Source organism: Pinus tabuliformis, chromosome 2_2 (assembly GCF_031772625.1).
Source record: "Pinus tabuliformis cultivar Carrire ecotype Pingquan chromosome 2_2, CPIR1, whole genome shotgun sequence".
NCBI classification, from domain to species: domain Eukaryota; kingdom Viridiplantae; phylum Streptophyta; class Pinopsida; order Pinales; family Pinaceae; genus Pinus; species Pinus tabuliformis.
Genome location: NC_142300.1, coordinates 1,314,602,257 through 1,314,621,125, shown reverse-complemented (window position 1 = coordinate 1,314,621,125; position 18,869 = coordinate 1,314,602,257). Strand labels below are relative to the sequence as shown.

Sequence of the window (18,869 nt, the reverse complement as noted above, 5' to 3'; positions counted from 1 at the left end):
TGATTCTACTCTACAAAGAGGTCATGATGAAGAAGTCATCCAGCAAAAGAAAAAGCAATGTTGAAGCAATATCAGGGTGAAGTCATGATGGGCTACTAGGTCGAAGCATGTAAACAAGCAAGTACATGAAGCATCCATGGGAAGAGTATTCTGAAGCATGGACAGATGACGAAGGAGTAGACAGATCACAAGAAAACCTGATGTATGGCAAGAAAGACACTTTCCACGAAGGAAGCAATGACATGACATTCTAGGAAGGAAAGTGATCAATGGATGGTGCCCTACCTAGAAGAAGTTTGATCAAAGACATCAAAGAAAGGAGATCAAGCAGTTGAAGGACCCATGAAGAAGAAGTTGTTGATGAATGAAAGAGTCCCTAGTTAAGAGGGAGCTCTGACAAGTCCCTGATCAAGAGGGAGTTTTGGATCACCCCTTATTACAAAGGAGTCACAATTGTGTTTTTCCATTTAATGGGTCATGCACTAGACCAAGACTAACAACCATTAAGTCTAGATGAAATCCATGAATGGAAATGTAGACACAAGATAGACACAACATTCTTGTCTTCACTTGGGAAGAAAGAATGGGAGGATTGAGTAATCATCTGGCATCTGATACTCTTTGAGGATGTGTAGGGCATCCAAGACAAGAGTAGGCAAGAGGACCAATATTCTTTGAGGGTTGGGAACCCAAGGCAAGAATACAACTAGAAGGTCATACTTAGAGAACACCCAGGTGGGTATGTACCTTGAAAGACAATGACGAAGGTGTCTATAAATCATTGGTCTCGCCAGCATTGTAGCTCATGATCTCATGAAAAGATGGAGTTGTTAGTCAAGGCCTTGCACTATGACAATGTTGATTGATATGATGCTATAACAGATGGATTACAAATCCGGTTTCTCTTATGTGAATTCTTCAAGATAGAAACATAGCCAAACACCTTGTAATATTGTATGAATACCTCCCTAGTTAAGAGGGAGTGTTGAAGGAAATGTAACTAGGTTTGGTCTTTGTAAATTTACTTTTGATACTTGTATTTATTCAAGAAAAGGAATATTATTTTTATAATATATGTCAATAAGTTTCTTGCTCATTGAAGTAGGTCTAGCGCATGTTAAAGTGTTATAGGTGAGTCGAAGAGTCAAAAGAATTATGTTGAAGACCTTAAGGTAATGTTACACCATGTATATTTATCTATGAGAGTCAAAGAATACACCTCCAAGCAAAGTCAAGCCTCCTCCTAGTAATGGCACCATTAAATGAAGCAAACTGAAGCACAGAAGACAAGTCGACAAGCAATCTTCAAGTCGGCCTACAAGTCGGTCTAAAGGAGGGGCAGTCCTCTATATATAGAGGCTATCCCATTCATCTACCTATGAAATCAACAAAGTAAAGGAGTCGAGAATGTTGGAATTTGTAAGTCTAACTGTTAGAAACCCTTCATGTACTTTTCTGATTTATTTCTTCCTACTTGTTCTGAGTAATTAACAAGTTATTTACCATGTAAATACTGAAAATAAATACAAGTACATGCTCAACACATTACAGATCATCAATTGAAGGAAACGGAACAAGCACACAAGTGACACCGTTGTTTTTGGACCAATGTCCTCGGAAAAACCCAATGCGGGAAAACCGGTGCAGCTATCTGAGGGTTTAATTATGAAGCAGTTTCAGAATACAATCTGGGTGCCAAAACCAGCTCATCCAACAGAGAATAATCTCGGCAGTAGTAGCTCTCCTTCGAAGACAGATATTCCGGCTGAAACCCCGTATAAACACTCCGATAGCTCCCAGCTCCAATTTGCCCCACGAAAACCCCAACGTCAGCCTCTAGGGACTGCATCAGCCCTTTCTGGCCCAGCGTCTGCCCAGCGTCACCCTAGCTCGCCTTGCATCAACCTCTAGAGGCACTGCATTAGCCCTTAGAGCCTCTACCCCACGCTGGCTCTTTGATGCACTGCGCAGCTCTTGGCTGCCTCTGCGTGAGCCCTAGCTGGATCTGCTTGAACCTTTGGCTGGCTCAGTAGTGAGGAGGCAGCAAGTACAGAACAGAGAGACAGGAGATCAGCGCAGGTGATCCGGATTTAAACAGGAACGCAACAAATTACAGAGATAACCCTATACACAAAGATGCAGCGGAAATAATACTTCATTTCATTAATGGAAAATACTGAAATATGCTTACAAACAGGAATGGAAATAAACTAGCTAGGGCGATGGTAGCTTATCTCTGAGAAGAGATGTGATGGCTACATGCCTCTGAATTGTGTTACAATGAGGCTCGAAGGCCTATTTATTGTTGAGAAACAATGGAAACCCCTTAACATTCCAAAACCTAACCCTAGGAGATGAAACGCCAAACTGTGGGCCCCGTTTGGGGGTAAGTTGGTACATCAACTTCCCGGGGTCGTAACTTTGGTATATGATCTCCGTTTGACGCGTACAATAGCTCATTAGAAAGATCTATCCGAGCACTATCATTGTTGGAATGGGCAACACCAGTCCATTCCATGGACTCGTGTTGCCCCCGGATTCCCCAAAAAACGTCGCTTAGGGCCTCAAAACGGCTCCGGAAGTTCAGGACCCGAAAAACTGCTAAAAATAGTAAGTTGTGCTACAATTAAGGAAACTGAAAATGCTGAGAAAGACAATGGTGGGGGTCCAGGTGGACTTGGCAGGTGGCCACCAATATCCACCTGGATCATTCCTCCACCCTTAGGAAGCAATGGTCCCCATTGCGTTGAGCTCCTCCATGAGATGAGGAAACTTCTGCTGAACTTGTTCCCTGGTGAGCCACTTGCCCTGCTGAAGGAGTTGGCCCGCTTTGACAACTCGATACAGTTGGATATTCTGTTGGCGAGTGTTCTTGATCTGTGTGTCCATGATCCGATCAGTTGTAGCTTGTTCCATGCAATCTGGATTTAATTCTGTGGGTTTGAGCTGTTCTGCAATGTCGGATGTGTCTAGCAATGGTGGAAAGTATGGCCGAAGGCGGTCCACATTGAATACTGGGTGCAGGCCAAGGAATGGGGGAATGCTAAGCTCAAATGCATTTTCTCCCATAGCCTTAGTAATGGTGTAAGGACCATATCGGAGTGGTCTCAATTTCTGATAGGCTCCAGTAAGACGTTCCTTTTGCAAATGCAACCAGACTTTGTCGCCCACCTGAAACTTGTGTGGCACCCGATGTTGATCATGTCGCTGCTTGTACTTGGCATTTGATTTCTCAAGAATGTCATGGACCTGCTGGCGAATATGTTGGATGCGCTCAATGAAGCTGGTGGCCTTATCTGTTTCGGACTGGACATGAGCTGAATTCATGTGAGTAGCTGCAAGTGGCATGGCCACATCAATGGGGCATAGTGGCTGGAATCCCAAACCCACCTGAAAAGGGCTATGGCCAGTGGAGCTGTGAAGAGCTCGGTTGTAGCTGTGCTGAACGTAGGGGAGGCTCTCGTCCCATGTGCGTGGATGCTTTGAGTTATACATGCGCAGAATGTGCACAATCATCCTATTGACAACCTCTGTCTGGCCATCAGTTTGAGGATGGAAGGCTGTGGACTTCGTGAGTTTGGTGTCCAGCATTGACCAGAGACTGGACCAAAAGGTGCTGAGAAACCGACTGTCCCGATCTGAGATGATAGACTGTGGGATCCCAAAGTGCACCCACACTCGTTCAAAGAAGAGTTTAGCAGTGGCTTCTGCTGTGATATTCTTCTTGCAGGCCATCATAATGGCCATCTTTGAGAACCTGTCGACGACCACAAAAACACAGTCATTTCCATGCTTAGTGGAAGGAAGGCCTGACATGTAATCCATGGAGATGGATTCCCAAGGTCGACTAGGGGTAGGCAACGGGGTATAGAGGCCTTGCTTCTTAATGGTCGGTTTGGCAATGGCACAGGTAGTACATGATCGGATGTACTTCCCAACATCCTGTCGAAGATTCGACCAATAGAAATAGTTTTGCTGTACTGCCACTGTTTTCTCGACCCCGAAATGCCCAGCAGCCCGACTGTAGTGTGCTTCCCAAATCATCTTGGCACGCTCGCTTGAAGGAACACAAAGGTGACTGAGGTGGCATAATAGGGCATCCTGGAGGTGAAAATCTGCAACCTGCCGACCCTCCAAGAGTGTCTGGTATGTGTGGCCGAATTCTGGGTCGCTTTTGTAGAGAAGTGGTCAATCAGAAGTCTCGTGCCCGCAAGAGTTGAGCACGGTGGTTAGCGCCATGATCGGTGGTCGACTGAGGCAATCTGCAACATTATTGGTGCTGCCCTTTTTATACTTGATATTCAAGTGAAACTGTTGCAGGTATGTAGACCACTTCTGATGGCGATCATTCTGCAATTTCCCTTGGGTCTGTATGAACTGCAGAGGTCGGTGGTCTGTGTGGATGATCGTTTCCTTCCCCAAAATGTAATGCTTCCATTGTCGGCAGGCCTGTACAATGGAATACATCTCTTTATCATAAGTGGGGTACTTCCGGACTGTGTCTGAAAGTGTTTCACTGTGATATGCCACTGGATGTCCATGTTGAGTAAGGACTGCCCCAATAGCATAGTCAGAGGCATCTGTCTCGACCTCAAATGGTTGTTGTAAATCTGGTAACGCGAGCACTGGTGCCGTGCAGAGGCGATCCTTCAACTCCCTGAATGCCTTCTGTTGAGATTCAGACCAAAAGAATTTTGCTTTCGCCCCGCCCTTGGTGACTTGACTCAAGGGCCAAGAAATATGAGAAAATCCCAACACAAACCTGCGGTAGAAGTTGGCAAGACCTAGAAAGCTGCGGAGCTCTGTTAGAGTGGTTGGAGAGGGCCAATCCCGAATGACTTGGACCTTGGCTGGATCGACATGCACCCCCTGTTCATCAATGATGTATCCCAGATACTGAACCTCGGTCATGCCAAAAGTGCATTTCTCCAAATTGGCACATAGCTTGTGTTGCCGCAGTGTTTGCAGAACCTGTCGGATGTGGTGGAGGTGCTCTTCCCAACTCTGGCTGAAGATCAGAATGTCATCCAAGTATACTACTACAAAGGAGTTGGTGAATGGCCGCAAGATGTCATCCATTAGCCTCATAAAGGTTGCAGGAGCATTCGTCAATCCGAAAGGCATGACCAACCATTCGAAGAGGCCCTCCTTGGATTTGAAGGCAGTCTTCCACACATATGAGGGTTCAATTGGTACCTGGTGATATCCTGACTTCAGATCGATCTTGCTGAAATATTTCGCCCCCTTTAGTTGGTCTAGGAGGTCATCAATCCGCGGGATCGGGTACCTATTACGAACAGTGATCTTGTTCAGCGCCCGATAGTCAATATAGAGTCTCCACGTCCCATCCTTCTTCTGTACCAACACTATCGGGCTCCCACAGGGCGAAGAACTCGGACGGATGTGACCTTTCTGCAAGAGCTCCTGAATCTGCCTCTTGATTTCATTGTTCTCCAGAACGGAGCGCCGATAAATTGGTCCATTGGGTAGCGGCGCACCTGGGGTCAGATCGATGGAGTGCTTGACTTGACAGTGCAGAGGAACCCCTGCCGGGGAGGTGAAGATGTCTTCGTACTCCTCCACAATCTTGTCCATCTGTAGCTGCCGTGCAGAGGGACCCCGTTTGGAGGCCGCGGCCACTGTCTTCTTCTCCCCTTGAGGGCGTATCATCAGGAAAACAAATTTCCTGGTTTTGGAAATGATCTTACTGCATTGTTTTGCAGTAATCAAAGAGATGGCGGCAGGTGGTGCTACCTCTGGTATCCTGAACAACTTATTTCCCAATGTAATATTAACAGCACGGGGCCTTGATTCATACACAGCATGTCGCTTCCACAAGTATGGTTGTCCTAGTAATACATCACAAACTTCAAGGGGAGCAATGTCACACAATACGTCATCTGTGAAGGGCTTGATGTTGTATGGAAGGCGACACTGCTGGTTCACGCGAAGATCTCGCCCTTGGTGAAGCCACCCAATGGTGTATGGTTGTGGATGTGCTGTGGTCGGTAAGCCCAACCGCTTCACGACCTCTGCTGAAATGAGGTTCTTTTGACTCCCGCTATCAACAATGAACTGTATCGGGGAGCCCTTTACCCACATCTGGGAGTGGAAGAGACGCTCCTCCTCCTCTGGATCTTCGGGTTCATTTTTCTGGATCTTTGCGGTAGCAACAGTGGCGCTGGGATCCGCATCAATGATCTGCTTCCCTTTTTCATACCCCTTATCGGGTTCTGACTCAGAGTCGGAACATGCATCTGATTCTGAAACCTTTAGCTTAGCCACCAGTGACTGCTTGGCCCGACACTCACTTGTGTTGTGAGTGGAGCTCTTATGGAACTCGCACCATTTTCCAGTGTCCTTTCTCGGCTTCGCGGCGTTGCTCTTTGCTTGCAGCTTCGGCTGGTTGTCTTGGGCTGTCCTGCCTTGGCTTTGTCCTCTGTTCTGTGGTTTAGGGGCACCTTTCCCCTGTTTTGGATTCGCAGATCCAAAGTCTCGCTTCTTTTGTTTAAACTTCTGCTCGACCTTGACGACATACCGGTATGCTGCGCCGAGCGAGGGGATGTTTAGGAACTGTATTTCTTCCTGGATGTACTTGTGCAGGCAGCCACGGTATTTGAGTATCAAATGTTGCTCCGAATCCTTGATACCCAACTTTGTGCGAAGGGTATGGAAAAGATTGGTGAACTCCGGCACGTCTTGGTCCCTTCCCTGCCGCAGCGTGGTCCACTTTATGTATTCATCCTCATAGCTTCCGACAGGGTAGTACTGCTCCTTGATGGCATCCCGGAACGAATCCCAGGTGGGTGCGGCTGAAAATAGTGAGCCAGTACTTTCATCCTTCTGCTCGCAGTAGGTTTCCCACCAGTCCTTGACGTGGGGGGCTGCTTTGAGAAGAGCAAAAACAATCTTTTCCCGACTCGAAAATTCATGAACAGAAAAATAACCCTCTAGCAGATTTAACCATTTATCTACGGCATCGGCGTCTATCTGACCCTCGAATATGGGGATTTCAAAATTAACTTGTACCTTAAAGGGTGTGGCGTTTCCAGAGGAGCTGCTGGAAGCCGATGCAGCGCTTCTGGGTAGCCGCTGAAGGATCTGCGCAAAGCTCTCCATCATCGCGTTCCGTTGTTGCTCGAGCGCTTCTTCGAGCAAGATTTTGATGGGATCTCTTGCCCCCTCGTCTTTCTTCTCATCCGCCATGGGAGGCCGTCGGGATTTGCGAGGCTGGTCTTGCAAAGGTTCAACCAGTTCAAGCCCTAACTCCTTATATCCCGACCTTGTTGGGGACATGCAAATAAAAACAGAGAAAAAGCAGACCGCTCTGATACCACTGATCCGGATTTAAACAGGAACGCAACAAATTACAGAGATAACCCTATACACAAAGATGCAGCGGAAATAATACTTCATTTCATTAATGGAAAATACTGAAATATGCTTACAAACAGGAATGGAAATAAACTAGCTAGGGCGATGGTAGCTTATCTTTGAGAAGAGATGTGATGGCTACATGCCTCTGAATTGTGTTACAATGAGGCTCGAAGGCCTATTTATTGTTGAGAAACAATGGAAACCCCTTAACATTCCAAAACCTAACCCTAGGAGATGAAACGCCAAATTGTGGGCCCCGTTTGGGGGTAAGTTGGTACATCAACTTCCCGGGGTCGTAACTTTGGTATATGATCTCCGTTTGACGCGTACAATAGCTCATTAGAAAGATCTATCCGAGCACTATCATTGTTGGAACGGGCAACACCAGTCCATTCCATGGACTCGTGTTGCCCCCGGATTCCCCAAAAAACGTCGTTTAGGGCCTCAAAACGGGTCCGGAAGTTCAGGACCCGAAAAACTGCTAAAAATAGTAAGTTGTGCTACAATTAAGGAAACTGAAAATGCTGAGAAAGACAATGGTGGGGGTCCAGGTGGACTTGGCAGGTGGCCACCAATATCCACCTGGATCAGCAGGAGAGGCAGACACAAAGCCAGAGGAAGCCATGCAGAGGCAGCAGAGACTGTGCAGAGACAACAGAGGCTGCGTAGAGCCAAAAGGGCTTGCATCATCAACGCAGAAGCTGCAGGAGTGACGCAGAAGCTGTTAGAAAATTATATATTACGGAGCAATGGAACACATAAAATATTGCAGAAATATAAACACAGAAAACACACAAAACAAGAGAGACACAGATATACGTGGTTCACCCAGTTTGGGCTACGTCCACCCCGAACAGCCAGTCCTTCCTTTCTATTATCCAGCAAAATGAAGAGACACAACCTACAGCAAATCCGCTGTAATATCCTCTGTTTTCTCTCACAGTCTCACCTCTCTGTTTCTCGCTCACACAGAATACACATCTATCACACAACCCCAAATACAATGCCCTCATACAAAGAGAGGGGTTGCCTTCTAGGGCAAAAAACCCTAAACAAACATAAGTTCTACCGTCAGATCATCCGCCTAATGAACGGCCCAGATTGACTAGAAATTACTATACTTTTACAAGGCAATTTTACATTTATTTTTGGGGTGTACAAGACTTCCTGGGGTATACATCCGGCTGAAACAAAGACCTCTGAACAATCATGCTCCACACACAACAGAAGCTTAGAGAGGCTGCGCAGAGCCTCAATAGACTGACGCAGAGGGTTTCAGGTTGACGCAGAGGGTTTCAGGTTGCAGTAGAGGTCAGTAGGGCCTACGTTGGGTTTAGAAAAGTGTTGGAAGTTTGTCTATCTGTGGGTAAGACAGTTTGGCACCTTGTTGTACAAGAAAATTGTTGAATACTAAATTCCTCCCTTGCTGCATCGGTTTTCCCACATTGGGATTTTTCGGGGACATTGGTCCAAAATAACTGTGTCAATGTGTGCATATGTTTGTTTCTGTATTACGGTGTGATATCTACAACGGTATTTATTTTAATGTTTGTTGAAGTAATTTTCATGAATAACTTATGATGAAATAAGTAGGAAAAATAAATTAGTTGCTGTAGTGATAGAATTTTCACACTTGTAGCACTTTGTCCTCCTCCTTCAAGGATTTTGTCTTTCTTCCTTCGACACTTCTTCTGACAACTGTAGAGACCTTCGATTGTATACTCTAGAATGACCCTTGATCTTTTCTTCCTTCGCTTGTGATGGAGCCTTTCAAACTTAAGGAGATGACCTTGTTGCCTCCCAACTGAGCCTTCTTCTCTTTCACAAATATTGCAGACTTAGAGCAGCAGTAATGCAGCCCTAGTTCTTCACACGTGTGAGGGAATACCCTCACAAGAACTATGTTAAACTTCTCCTTCTCCCTTTGCTTGTATAGCCTTCTTCCACACTTGAGTGAGAGGCCTTGTAGGCCTAGTTTTAACCCTAAACAATGAGATATGGTTGACTGTAAGTTACTGCTGTCATAACCGCAGAGACAACTCTCCTTTCCTCGCACGTGTGGCTGTAACTAGCCCTTTAACACTTCGATTTTCTTCCTCCTTTCTTTGCTGCCTTGGAGACCCTTTACTTGTCCTCTTATTACCCTTTTCTCGGCTTCCTACCTTCACTAATTTCAGAGGTGATTGCTTGACGTTATAGTGGAGTGGACAACCTCTATATATAGAGGACTGTCCCTCCTTTTACGTCGACTTGAAGTCTATTTGTAGACTGACTTGCCATCTTTTCTTCGGATGGCTTCTTTGGTGGTGTCACATGCTTGGAGGAGACTTGACTTTGCTTGGAGGGTTATTCTTTGACTCTTATACAAACATATACATGGAGTAACATGCCCTTAAGGTCTTCAACATTTTCTTTTGACCATTTGACTCACCTATAACACTTTAACATGTGCTAGACCTATTTCAATGAGAAAGAAACTCATTGACATATATTATAAAAATAATATTTCTTTTCTTGAATAAATACAAATATCAAAAGTACATTTATGAAGACTGAACCTAGTTACATTTCCTTCAACAAGAGTCATTGTCGAAATGATGGTTAATATCCCATTTTTCCGCATTTATGTAGAAGAAATCAGTAATGTTAACCTCGCACTGGTCCACAATAGCCATATCCTCCAATGCCTTATGAGAAGCCCCATTTCATATTCTTCATCCTTGTGGGCATGAATGGAGCTTTCATCAATACCATGCTCATTCCTGACTCCCAAATTTGCAGCCTGAAGATCCTCCATGGGTTCTTCATTTGCTTTATCATCAAGATTTTCCTCAAAGTCATTCCAATCATCCAATTCATTGACTTCTATGGGATGACTTTGTTGTGAATTGTAATATCTTTTGTTGACTAGTTCAATAAGGATATTGAAAGCATGAGCATGGAGAGCAAACTCAAAGAGATGATCAGGATCTTTTGTTGAAGTTTCTAAGTTTACTTAGTTAGAAAGTTGAAACCCTCCATGCACTTTATTTGATTTATTGCTACCTACTTGTTTTTTTCCTTAACAAGTTATTTACAATGTAAATACTGAAAATAAACACTAGTGCATGCTCAACGTATTACAGATCAGCAACTAAAAGAAACAGAAACAAACACACCATATGACACCATTATTTTTGGACCAATGTCCCCGGAAAAACCCATTGTGGGAAAATTGGTGCAACTATCTGAGGGTTTTCTTATTAAGCAATATCAGAGTACAATCTGCGTGCCAAAACTGGCCTGCCCAATAGAGAATTTCCTTGGAAGTAATACCTCTCAGTTTCTGACAAATCTCCTGGCTGAAACCCCGGATAATCATTCCAACATCTACTCAACACCAATCTGTCCCAGAAACCCCAACGTTAGCCTCTCTCTGGACTACGTCAGCCCCTCTTTGCCTCACGCTAGCCCTATGCCACCCCGGATGGGTTTGTGTCAGCCCTGGGAGGCCCTGTGTTAGCCCTCTGGCCCTCTGCGTTAGCAATGCTGGCCTCTCTGAGGCTCTGCGCAGCTCCCGACTGCCTCTGCGTGGCCCATTGTGAGCCCTGGATGGCTCTGCATCACTCTCCTTAGCTACTACATTGCTCCCCTAGCACTATCTTTGCCTCTCTGTCTCTCTGTACTCAAATGCCCCTCAGCTACATCTCCCGATCACTAATTCTATCTCTCTTAGCAAACCCTGCTCTGGAGAATAGAATGACTCATCACTCTGGTGTATTCTCCAAGTGACCCTCAAGCCTCCTCTTATACTTTTCCTGTTGACATATCAACGGCCGAGATTAAGTCCCTAATCAACAGCTAAGATTAGATCTGGCTTGATCCATGTCTTTTGGACCATTCTAACACAGATTCATATTAATACACATTAATATTTTATTTTACCTAAGTTTAGACTTAGGGACTCCATTAAAAATATTAATTATTTTAATATCTCCTAATCTGTTTAGAATCTGCTCAAATCATTTTTAGGTGTTGGAGATCTCATGTGCCCCAAGCTCTCCACCAAATTTCGTGGCTAGAGCACATCTGATGCTACCCCAAATAAACACTCCCTCTTAGCAAGGACTGTGCTCTAGCAATACTGCTTACTGAGTATTACTCTGATCATTCGCCATTGGTACCTGTGCTGATGCTAGGCCTTCCTGTCCAACATCCTTTGCACTGCTGAATCTTGTACTGCTGCCCATGGTTCTGCCACTACCACTGTTGCATTTGTACGACAACTCCCTCTGCATCCGTGCTGTTGCTGGTCCTTTCTCCCAACACTGCATCCATACTGCACCTCATCTCATCATGTTGCATTGTGCTGCCCACTACTGCACTGCAACTCAGTTATTGAGAAGTAAGGAACTGATCTCCTAACCTGACCTCCCTGTTGGACTAGAGACGCCCACTGATGCGAAAGCACCCTCTGCCATTAACAAGTGCTCCCTCTTTGACCTCTGCGTTGCTGCAACAACTCCCTGCATCTCGCACCGTTGCACACCTCTTTGTCCATCCTGTACTGGTGCAACACTCCTGTGCCTCTCGCACTGCTGCAGCGTGCTAGCCTCGCGCTGTCTCGGGACTCCTGCACTGTAGCTCTCTTTGCCGCTCCATCCGCATCCATCTCCACTCAACTCAGCCAATCCTGCTACTCTTCTTTGGGGCTACTGTAGCAAGGTCTAATCCAAGAGGTTGGGTACCTCAAGGATCCTGGCCGTCATCGCTTGTAGTCTGCCTGACTACAACTCGACTTCTCCCCACTTCCGCTCAAGTGGTACGTGTGCACTCATGGTACAATCATCGTCTGTCAAAACTTCCTTCTCTGCCCATGCTGGTGCTACCTTAGTCTCAGAAGACTCTCCCTTTGATCCAAATGGATCCGATAATGCTCTCTAAGTCTTCATAAACTCTTTAAAAATCATGCCAAAGATCAAAATCTTTTAAAAGATCAAAGTTAACGCAGAGGAAACACCCTTAGCAGGGCGGAGAAACACTATCGGGAGGCCCAAAACCCACGAAATCGTGAATAAAACAGAGTATGGAGGCGTGGAACAAGTGATGCACAGTAACCGTCCGATCTAGTCGATCAACGGTCCAGATCGGATCGGTAATCGCAATCGGCGGTGACCTTCGGCAGAGATCGGCGGGATCCACATGAGTCTTGCGACAGCGATCAGCGGAATCGGCGGGATCCACATAAGGCATGCGATGGCGATTGGTGGAGTTAATATGGACCGTTGATCAAGCGCGCAGATCGATGGCCCATATTACATCGCCAGATCGCTATCGGGGGATTGCAGAAGCGCTTACAAATGACGAAAGGGTTATTGCGATGAGCGATTGCGATATATCGCATCGCTGCATCGCATCGGAACTATGCAGTGGAGTGGGGCCGATACCAATAAAGGTAGTGATATTACGGACCCGATAATATAATAGGCGGCATTGCATATATTTTGAAGTCTGGAAAACTGAGTTTTCCTTTGTAAATCGCATTTTCGCAAACAAACGAAAAACCAAAGGGAAAAGCGCCGATGTGATGTTGCGGACCCGAAAGGGTTTATTAACGATATTGGATAGTATTTCAGGTCTGGGAATGCGGGCTTTATAGTGTTTTAATGTATTTTCATATTAAACGAAATACACAGAGATAGAGCCATTCCGATATGCGATAGTGACTTGTGAACGAACCCGATAGGGGAATGAAGTGTATTGGAGGACTTTTGAAGTCCGACATATCATGGTTTTGGCAAATTTCTCTGTTAAAATGTATTTCCACTGTAGAAACAGCGCGCGGCCGTTTCAGGCGTTTCAGAGGCCCGAGGCACTCTAGCGCTGCGGAATGGGTGGCCACCTCCTCTCCATGCGTTAGGCAATGATTGTATAACGCTGGAGAGGGATTCAAAGCGTTCAAGAGGCCGGGGAGACTGAGAGCCGAGGAAATGAAATGAACAGGCAGCGCAGTTGGCTTTAAAAAGCCACAGACAAAGAGCATGAGGGGAGAGCAGTATTCAGGCAAATGCCGAGACAGAGTTTAGGACAGAGAGCATTAGGGGAGTCTGTGTACTCATAGAGAACTTGAGAGATTCAAGTAAGCTCTTATTATTGTATTTCTGTTTGTGTGTGAGGCTCAAATTGAGCTCACTGTTGTAAACAAAACTCTGCTTGAAGACATAATAGAGAGGCCACCACTGAAGGTTGGACCAGGAGATGTAGCCCAGGAGTATTGGGTGAACTCCTTATTAAATTTGCTGTGTATGTGTTGCCTATTATGTTTTGTTTTACTGCTTCATTGTCTGTGCATTTCGCAATCTTATCGATCCATTGCATAAAATGACATAGACAAATCCATGCACATAGGTCTGTAATACCTTATTAATTGTCTTAGATCTCATTATCAGATCAAGTGGTATCAGAGCTTTAGGTTGCTAAGGTTAGACAAGCTTGTGCTGGACTGTTTATGAATGCTCACTAGATCAAAGCTTAAATTAGGAGAAGGAAAATTGGTTGAATCTAACCCAGAAATTGGTAGAGTCTATACTAGGAGGAAAATGGCAGAAGAAAACCCTTTGGAATCAGACTCTCAGTTCATGGACAGTTTCATGACCATGAGAGCCATGGTAGAAGAAATGTATAGAGAATTTAAGAAAGGTCGGAGTGAAGATTCTTCTACTTCCAAACAAGACAAAGGAGCAGAAGAATCTCATATAGATGGCCATTCTGAAGGCAAAGGGAAAGGAAAAGAGGTTCCTCTGTCCACGCCTCCTGATAGCCTTGAAATTAAAAAGAAGAAAACATCTTTGATTAAATTAGATGTTAAATTTGATTTGCCAATATATGATGGAGAGTTAAATGCAGAGAAGCTAGATAACTGGATTAGGCAGATTGATGTGTATTGTAGGGTGCAGAGCATTGATTTAGACAGAAGTGAGATTTAGCTGGCCAGCCTATGCTTGGGAGGAATTGCCTTAGTATGGTGGGAAGGCAGGACACAAGCTGACTTGAAGAAGCATGGTAAGATTCTTTTTGTCTAGAGTGAATTTGTTTCTGCAATTAAAAACAATTCTATCCACTAGAGGAAACACCCTTAGCAGGGCGGAGAAACATTATTGGGAGGCCCAAAACCCACGAAATCGTGAAAAAAAGAGAGTATGGAGGCGTGGAACAAGTGATGCACAGTAACCGTCCGATTTGGCCGATCAATGGTCCGGATCGGATCAGTAATCATAATCGGCGGTGACCTTCGGCAGAGATCGGCGAGATCCACATGAGTCTTGCGACAGCGATCGGTGGAATTGGCGGGATCCACATAAGGCATGTGACAGTGATTGGCGGTGTTAATCTGGACCTTCGATCAAGCGCGCAGATCGACAACCCATATTACATCGCCGGATCGCTATCGGGGGATTGCAGAAGCGCTCACAAACGACGAAAGGGTTATTGCGATGAGCGATTGCGATATATCACATCAGAACTATGTAGTGGAGCAGGATCGATACCAATAAAGGTAGCGATATTATGGACCCGATAATATAATAGGCGGCATTGCATATATTTTGAAGTCTGGAAAACTAAGTTTTCCTTTGTAAATCGCATTTTCGTGAACGAACGAAAAACCAAAGGGAAAAGCGCTGATGCGATGTTGCGGACCCAAAAGTTTTTATTAACGATATTGGATAGTATTTCAGGTTCGAGAATGTGGGCTTTATAGTGTTTTAATGTATTTTCGTATTAAACGAAATACACAGAGACGGAGCCCTTTCGATATGCGATAGCGACTTGTGAACGGACCCGATAGGGGAATGAAGTGTAGGGGAATGAAATCAATCTGGCAGTAATACCTCTCTTCGGAAGTAGATATTCTGAAAGTCTGCTCCACGAAACTCTCTCCAATGCTTTTTTGAGGCTCTATGTCAACCCTCCTGGCCTCTGCGTCAGCCTAGAACCCTCTGCATCAACCTACAGATGCTCTGCGTTGCCTCTCTGGCCCTTTGCGCAGTCACTCTGGCCCTCTACGTGGCGCCTGCTGGCTTTGCGTCTGCCTCTCTGCCTCTGCGTTGGTCTCTCGACACTGTCTCTGCCTCTCTGCTATGCACTCACTGCCCCTTGCTGCAACTCCTATCATTGGTTCGATTTCTCTCAACAAACCCCGCTCCAGAAAATCAAACTGACTGATCAACTTGCTGCGTCTCCAACTGACCCTCAAGCTTCCTCTTATACTTTTTCTGTTGAGTCTTCAATGACCGAGATTAAATCTCTAATCAATGGCTAAGATTAGATTTGGCTTGATCCATGTCATTTAGAACCTTCTAGCCCAGTTTTATATTAATAGCCATTAGTATTTTTTATTTTCCTAAGTTTAGAATTAGGAACCCATTAAAAATATTAATTATTTTAATATCTCTCTCACCGGATAGAATTTCCCCAAACCATTCCTGGGTCTTGGAGATCTCATGTGCTTTAGCCTCTCCACCAATTTTCATGGCTAGAGCACATCCGATGTTACCCCAAATCAACATAAAGGGGTGATTTGGATGATTGATCGATCTTGACTATAAATATGTTTCTCTCACCTTACCAGGGGGGTTAATCTTTAGCACTAGTCTAGTGGGACCTCACTTGAATACATTGAGGGGGGGTGAATCAATATTTCACTTCAATTAGTTAATTTTAATCTTTAGAGCATAAAATAACATTAGTATCCAATCAAAAACATCAATCAACATCACATCACGTGAACAGTTAACAAGACCATTCATTAATGCACAACATCTAAGACAATACACAATAAATTTTTAAGTGGAAACCCAATCAAGAGAAAAACCACCAAACACTTTTAATATGTCTATAAAGATTACAACAACACGAAGCTCCAATTTCCAAGAATCTCCAGCAACAACTGGAAGGAGGCTCCAATCCCCTGATTTATCAGCTCCAACTGAAAGGATGCTTCAAAGCCTGTGTTCACAAAACCCCCTGCGATTTTTTCGTTCGACTCGCGATAAAATCACAATTTTATCGATTAAATTGTGTCTTTCTAAAATTTGAAAAACTCTCAAAAATTTCGGTCATTGAAATCATCAAGTTGAAAAACTCGCGATTTGCCGATTTTATTTGGATGTTATCAGGAGGTTGGCAATAGAGGTACTGTTCATCTTATTTTGTGAGACACTACTAATTTAGAAATGAGACATAGAGAAAGCTAGTTTTGATTTAATGTGTCTCAATGATTAAGTCATAGGACATGACCCTTAGGGCCTCGTATTGCGTATTCCTTGTGTCGGACATGACACAAGCGATCAAACGTGTTAGGCATGATTTTCATCGTGTCCTGAAATAATGACACATTTTTGGACCGTGTCGAAAGCGTGCCCTAGCATATTTTGATTTTAGGACACATGTCCCACAAGAATCCCCAATTTAAAATGTTGCATCTTGTTTTTCTATCATGTTTTCTATCTCTGCTCGTGAGATATTCCAGAGTCCAATTTGGTGCTTGCATTTTCACATTTTCTTGGAGTTGAGATAACGCTTTTCACCTTTTGCTCGTGCTGCAAATTGAATTCGCTACGTCTTTTCTAAAGGCCATAGACTAGCGTGAATCGAGTAGATAAGATAATAATTTAATTTATATGTTAAATGAGTTTGGGTATGAATGTGTCTAGTCAAGACCAAAGAGCATGATACCTCGTGAGTCACCATATGTGCATGGCCTACTCCTGTTCCTTTTCTTGTTTGCGTGTAAGCAAATAAAATAAGAATTGAAAGAAAAACTATAGTGTTTGTACTATGTGGGAAGTTATGAAGCTGAACCAGCATGATAAGGAAAGGGTTCTTTGAGATTTGACTTTGCATTACTAAGCCTAACAAGAAATGGGTTGTGTAAGTTTGAAATTTTATTGAGTATGTGGGAAGTTGTGCACTTGAGTCAGAATTGCTTGTTTATGAATCGAACTATACATTAATAATTTAATAAGGAAGGTTTTTTTATGAGATGAACCTGAACTAGCACGATAAAGAAGGGTTTTTCGAATCTTAGTCAATGTTATATAACTTTGTATAGATTGGTTGTTAGATAACTTTGTATTGGTTGGTTGGTATATAATGTTATATCATTGATGTAGTAACTAGTTCTAAAATTGTAAAATTGTAAATACTAAATTAGTAAATTCTTAAATAGATATCATCGTGTTTCATTATATATATATATATATATATATATATAACGTGCCCCCTGTATCCTGTTTCCAAGGTCGCCGTATCTTGTGTCAAATACTCGTATTTACGTGTCCTACGTGACCCGTTTCCTCGTGTCATGTGACTTAGCTCAGTGATGAACACTTATTGATGATACTACATAAATGTTTGTTAAATTCACATGCATACTGTCTGTAGTTTAGAGCAACAGCAGGTTTAAATACCTACACATATCATCAGTATACTGCACAGTGGAATCATTAAAGTTTTGCATGCTGGAATGTTGGAGGTCCAAAAAATTAGAAGTGCTTTAACTAGAGGTTATTTCTTAGAAACTTTCCCATGAGTTGCATTGAGAACTTGACCATGAGTTGCATTGAGAACTTGACCATGAGTTTCATTTCCTTATTTTTCTCTTCTTGTGAGGAAATTTTGTTTATTGCTGTGCTGATAGTGAAAATACAGATGTTATTGGTAATATTCGGTGGTGGTTTTGTTTGTTGGTGTTGGCAGCTATTGTAGCACAAAAGGGCAGTGATGCATGGTGGTACATGAACACTGAGGAACTTCTCCCTGAAAAATATCGTGGTGAAGCTGGAAAATATAAAAAAGGCACTGACACAATGGATGTTTGGTTTGATTCTGGTGTGTATGTTATTCATAGATATCCTTGTCCACTGGTGATGTGGGGACAACCTGCTATGTTTGTATTATGTTACTTTTTGACTCTCAAGCTTATTTTGTTGAAAGTAACATGCTTTTTCAGATAATCCCAGATGTTCTAGCTGAATAAGAAGAAATGGTTAAACTTTCATAATAGATGCTCAACAGAAAGATCAAGATTGAATACATGGTAATCTGGATATAGTTTTGTATGGATAGTCAATTCATTCGTACATAAGTTGGCATTTAAATCCAGACATCACTCAGTGATGGTGAAATGTGATTTGGGAAGTTTGTGTCTATATTATGTTTAATGTAGCTCATATACATATAATGTTTTAAAATTACATTCTTGCAGTTGAGCTTAATCTGTTTCCAGCTATTTCTCGAGGAGGTTTCTATGAGAGACTGGTTTCTTTCCCTGAAAAACATCATAGAGGAACAATCATTATAGCTATTCTTAGAGGGTCAAATTTGAGAGGCTTCTTCATATTCCATGTTTCATAATACAAATTGTACTTGATGTTTTAAGTGTGAGGACTTAGACAACAGAGTCCACATAACATTACAAAGGGCTTAGTAAGACAAAAAAGGGATCAGCGGCT

General features: G+C 43.6%; 1 protein-coding gene across 2 annotated transcripts in view; it reads left to right on the top strand.

Annotated features, from left to right (window-relative positions):
* Window positions 1–18,869, top strand: part of OVA2 (tRNA synthetase class I (I, L, M and V) family protein) — a 391,242-nt gene that overhangs the window by 199,583 nt on the left and 172,790 nt on the right. For both annotated transcript variants that reach the window (XM_089406156.1, XM_089406157.1), the window contains exon 14: window positions 18,115–18,246. In XM_089406156.1, the coding sequence (XP_089262282.1) occupies window positions 18,115–18,246 (132 nt within the window). The remainder of the gene's footprint in view (window positions 1–18,114; window positions 18,247–18,869) is intronic.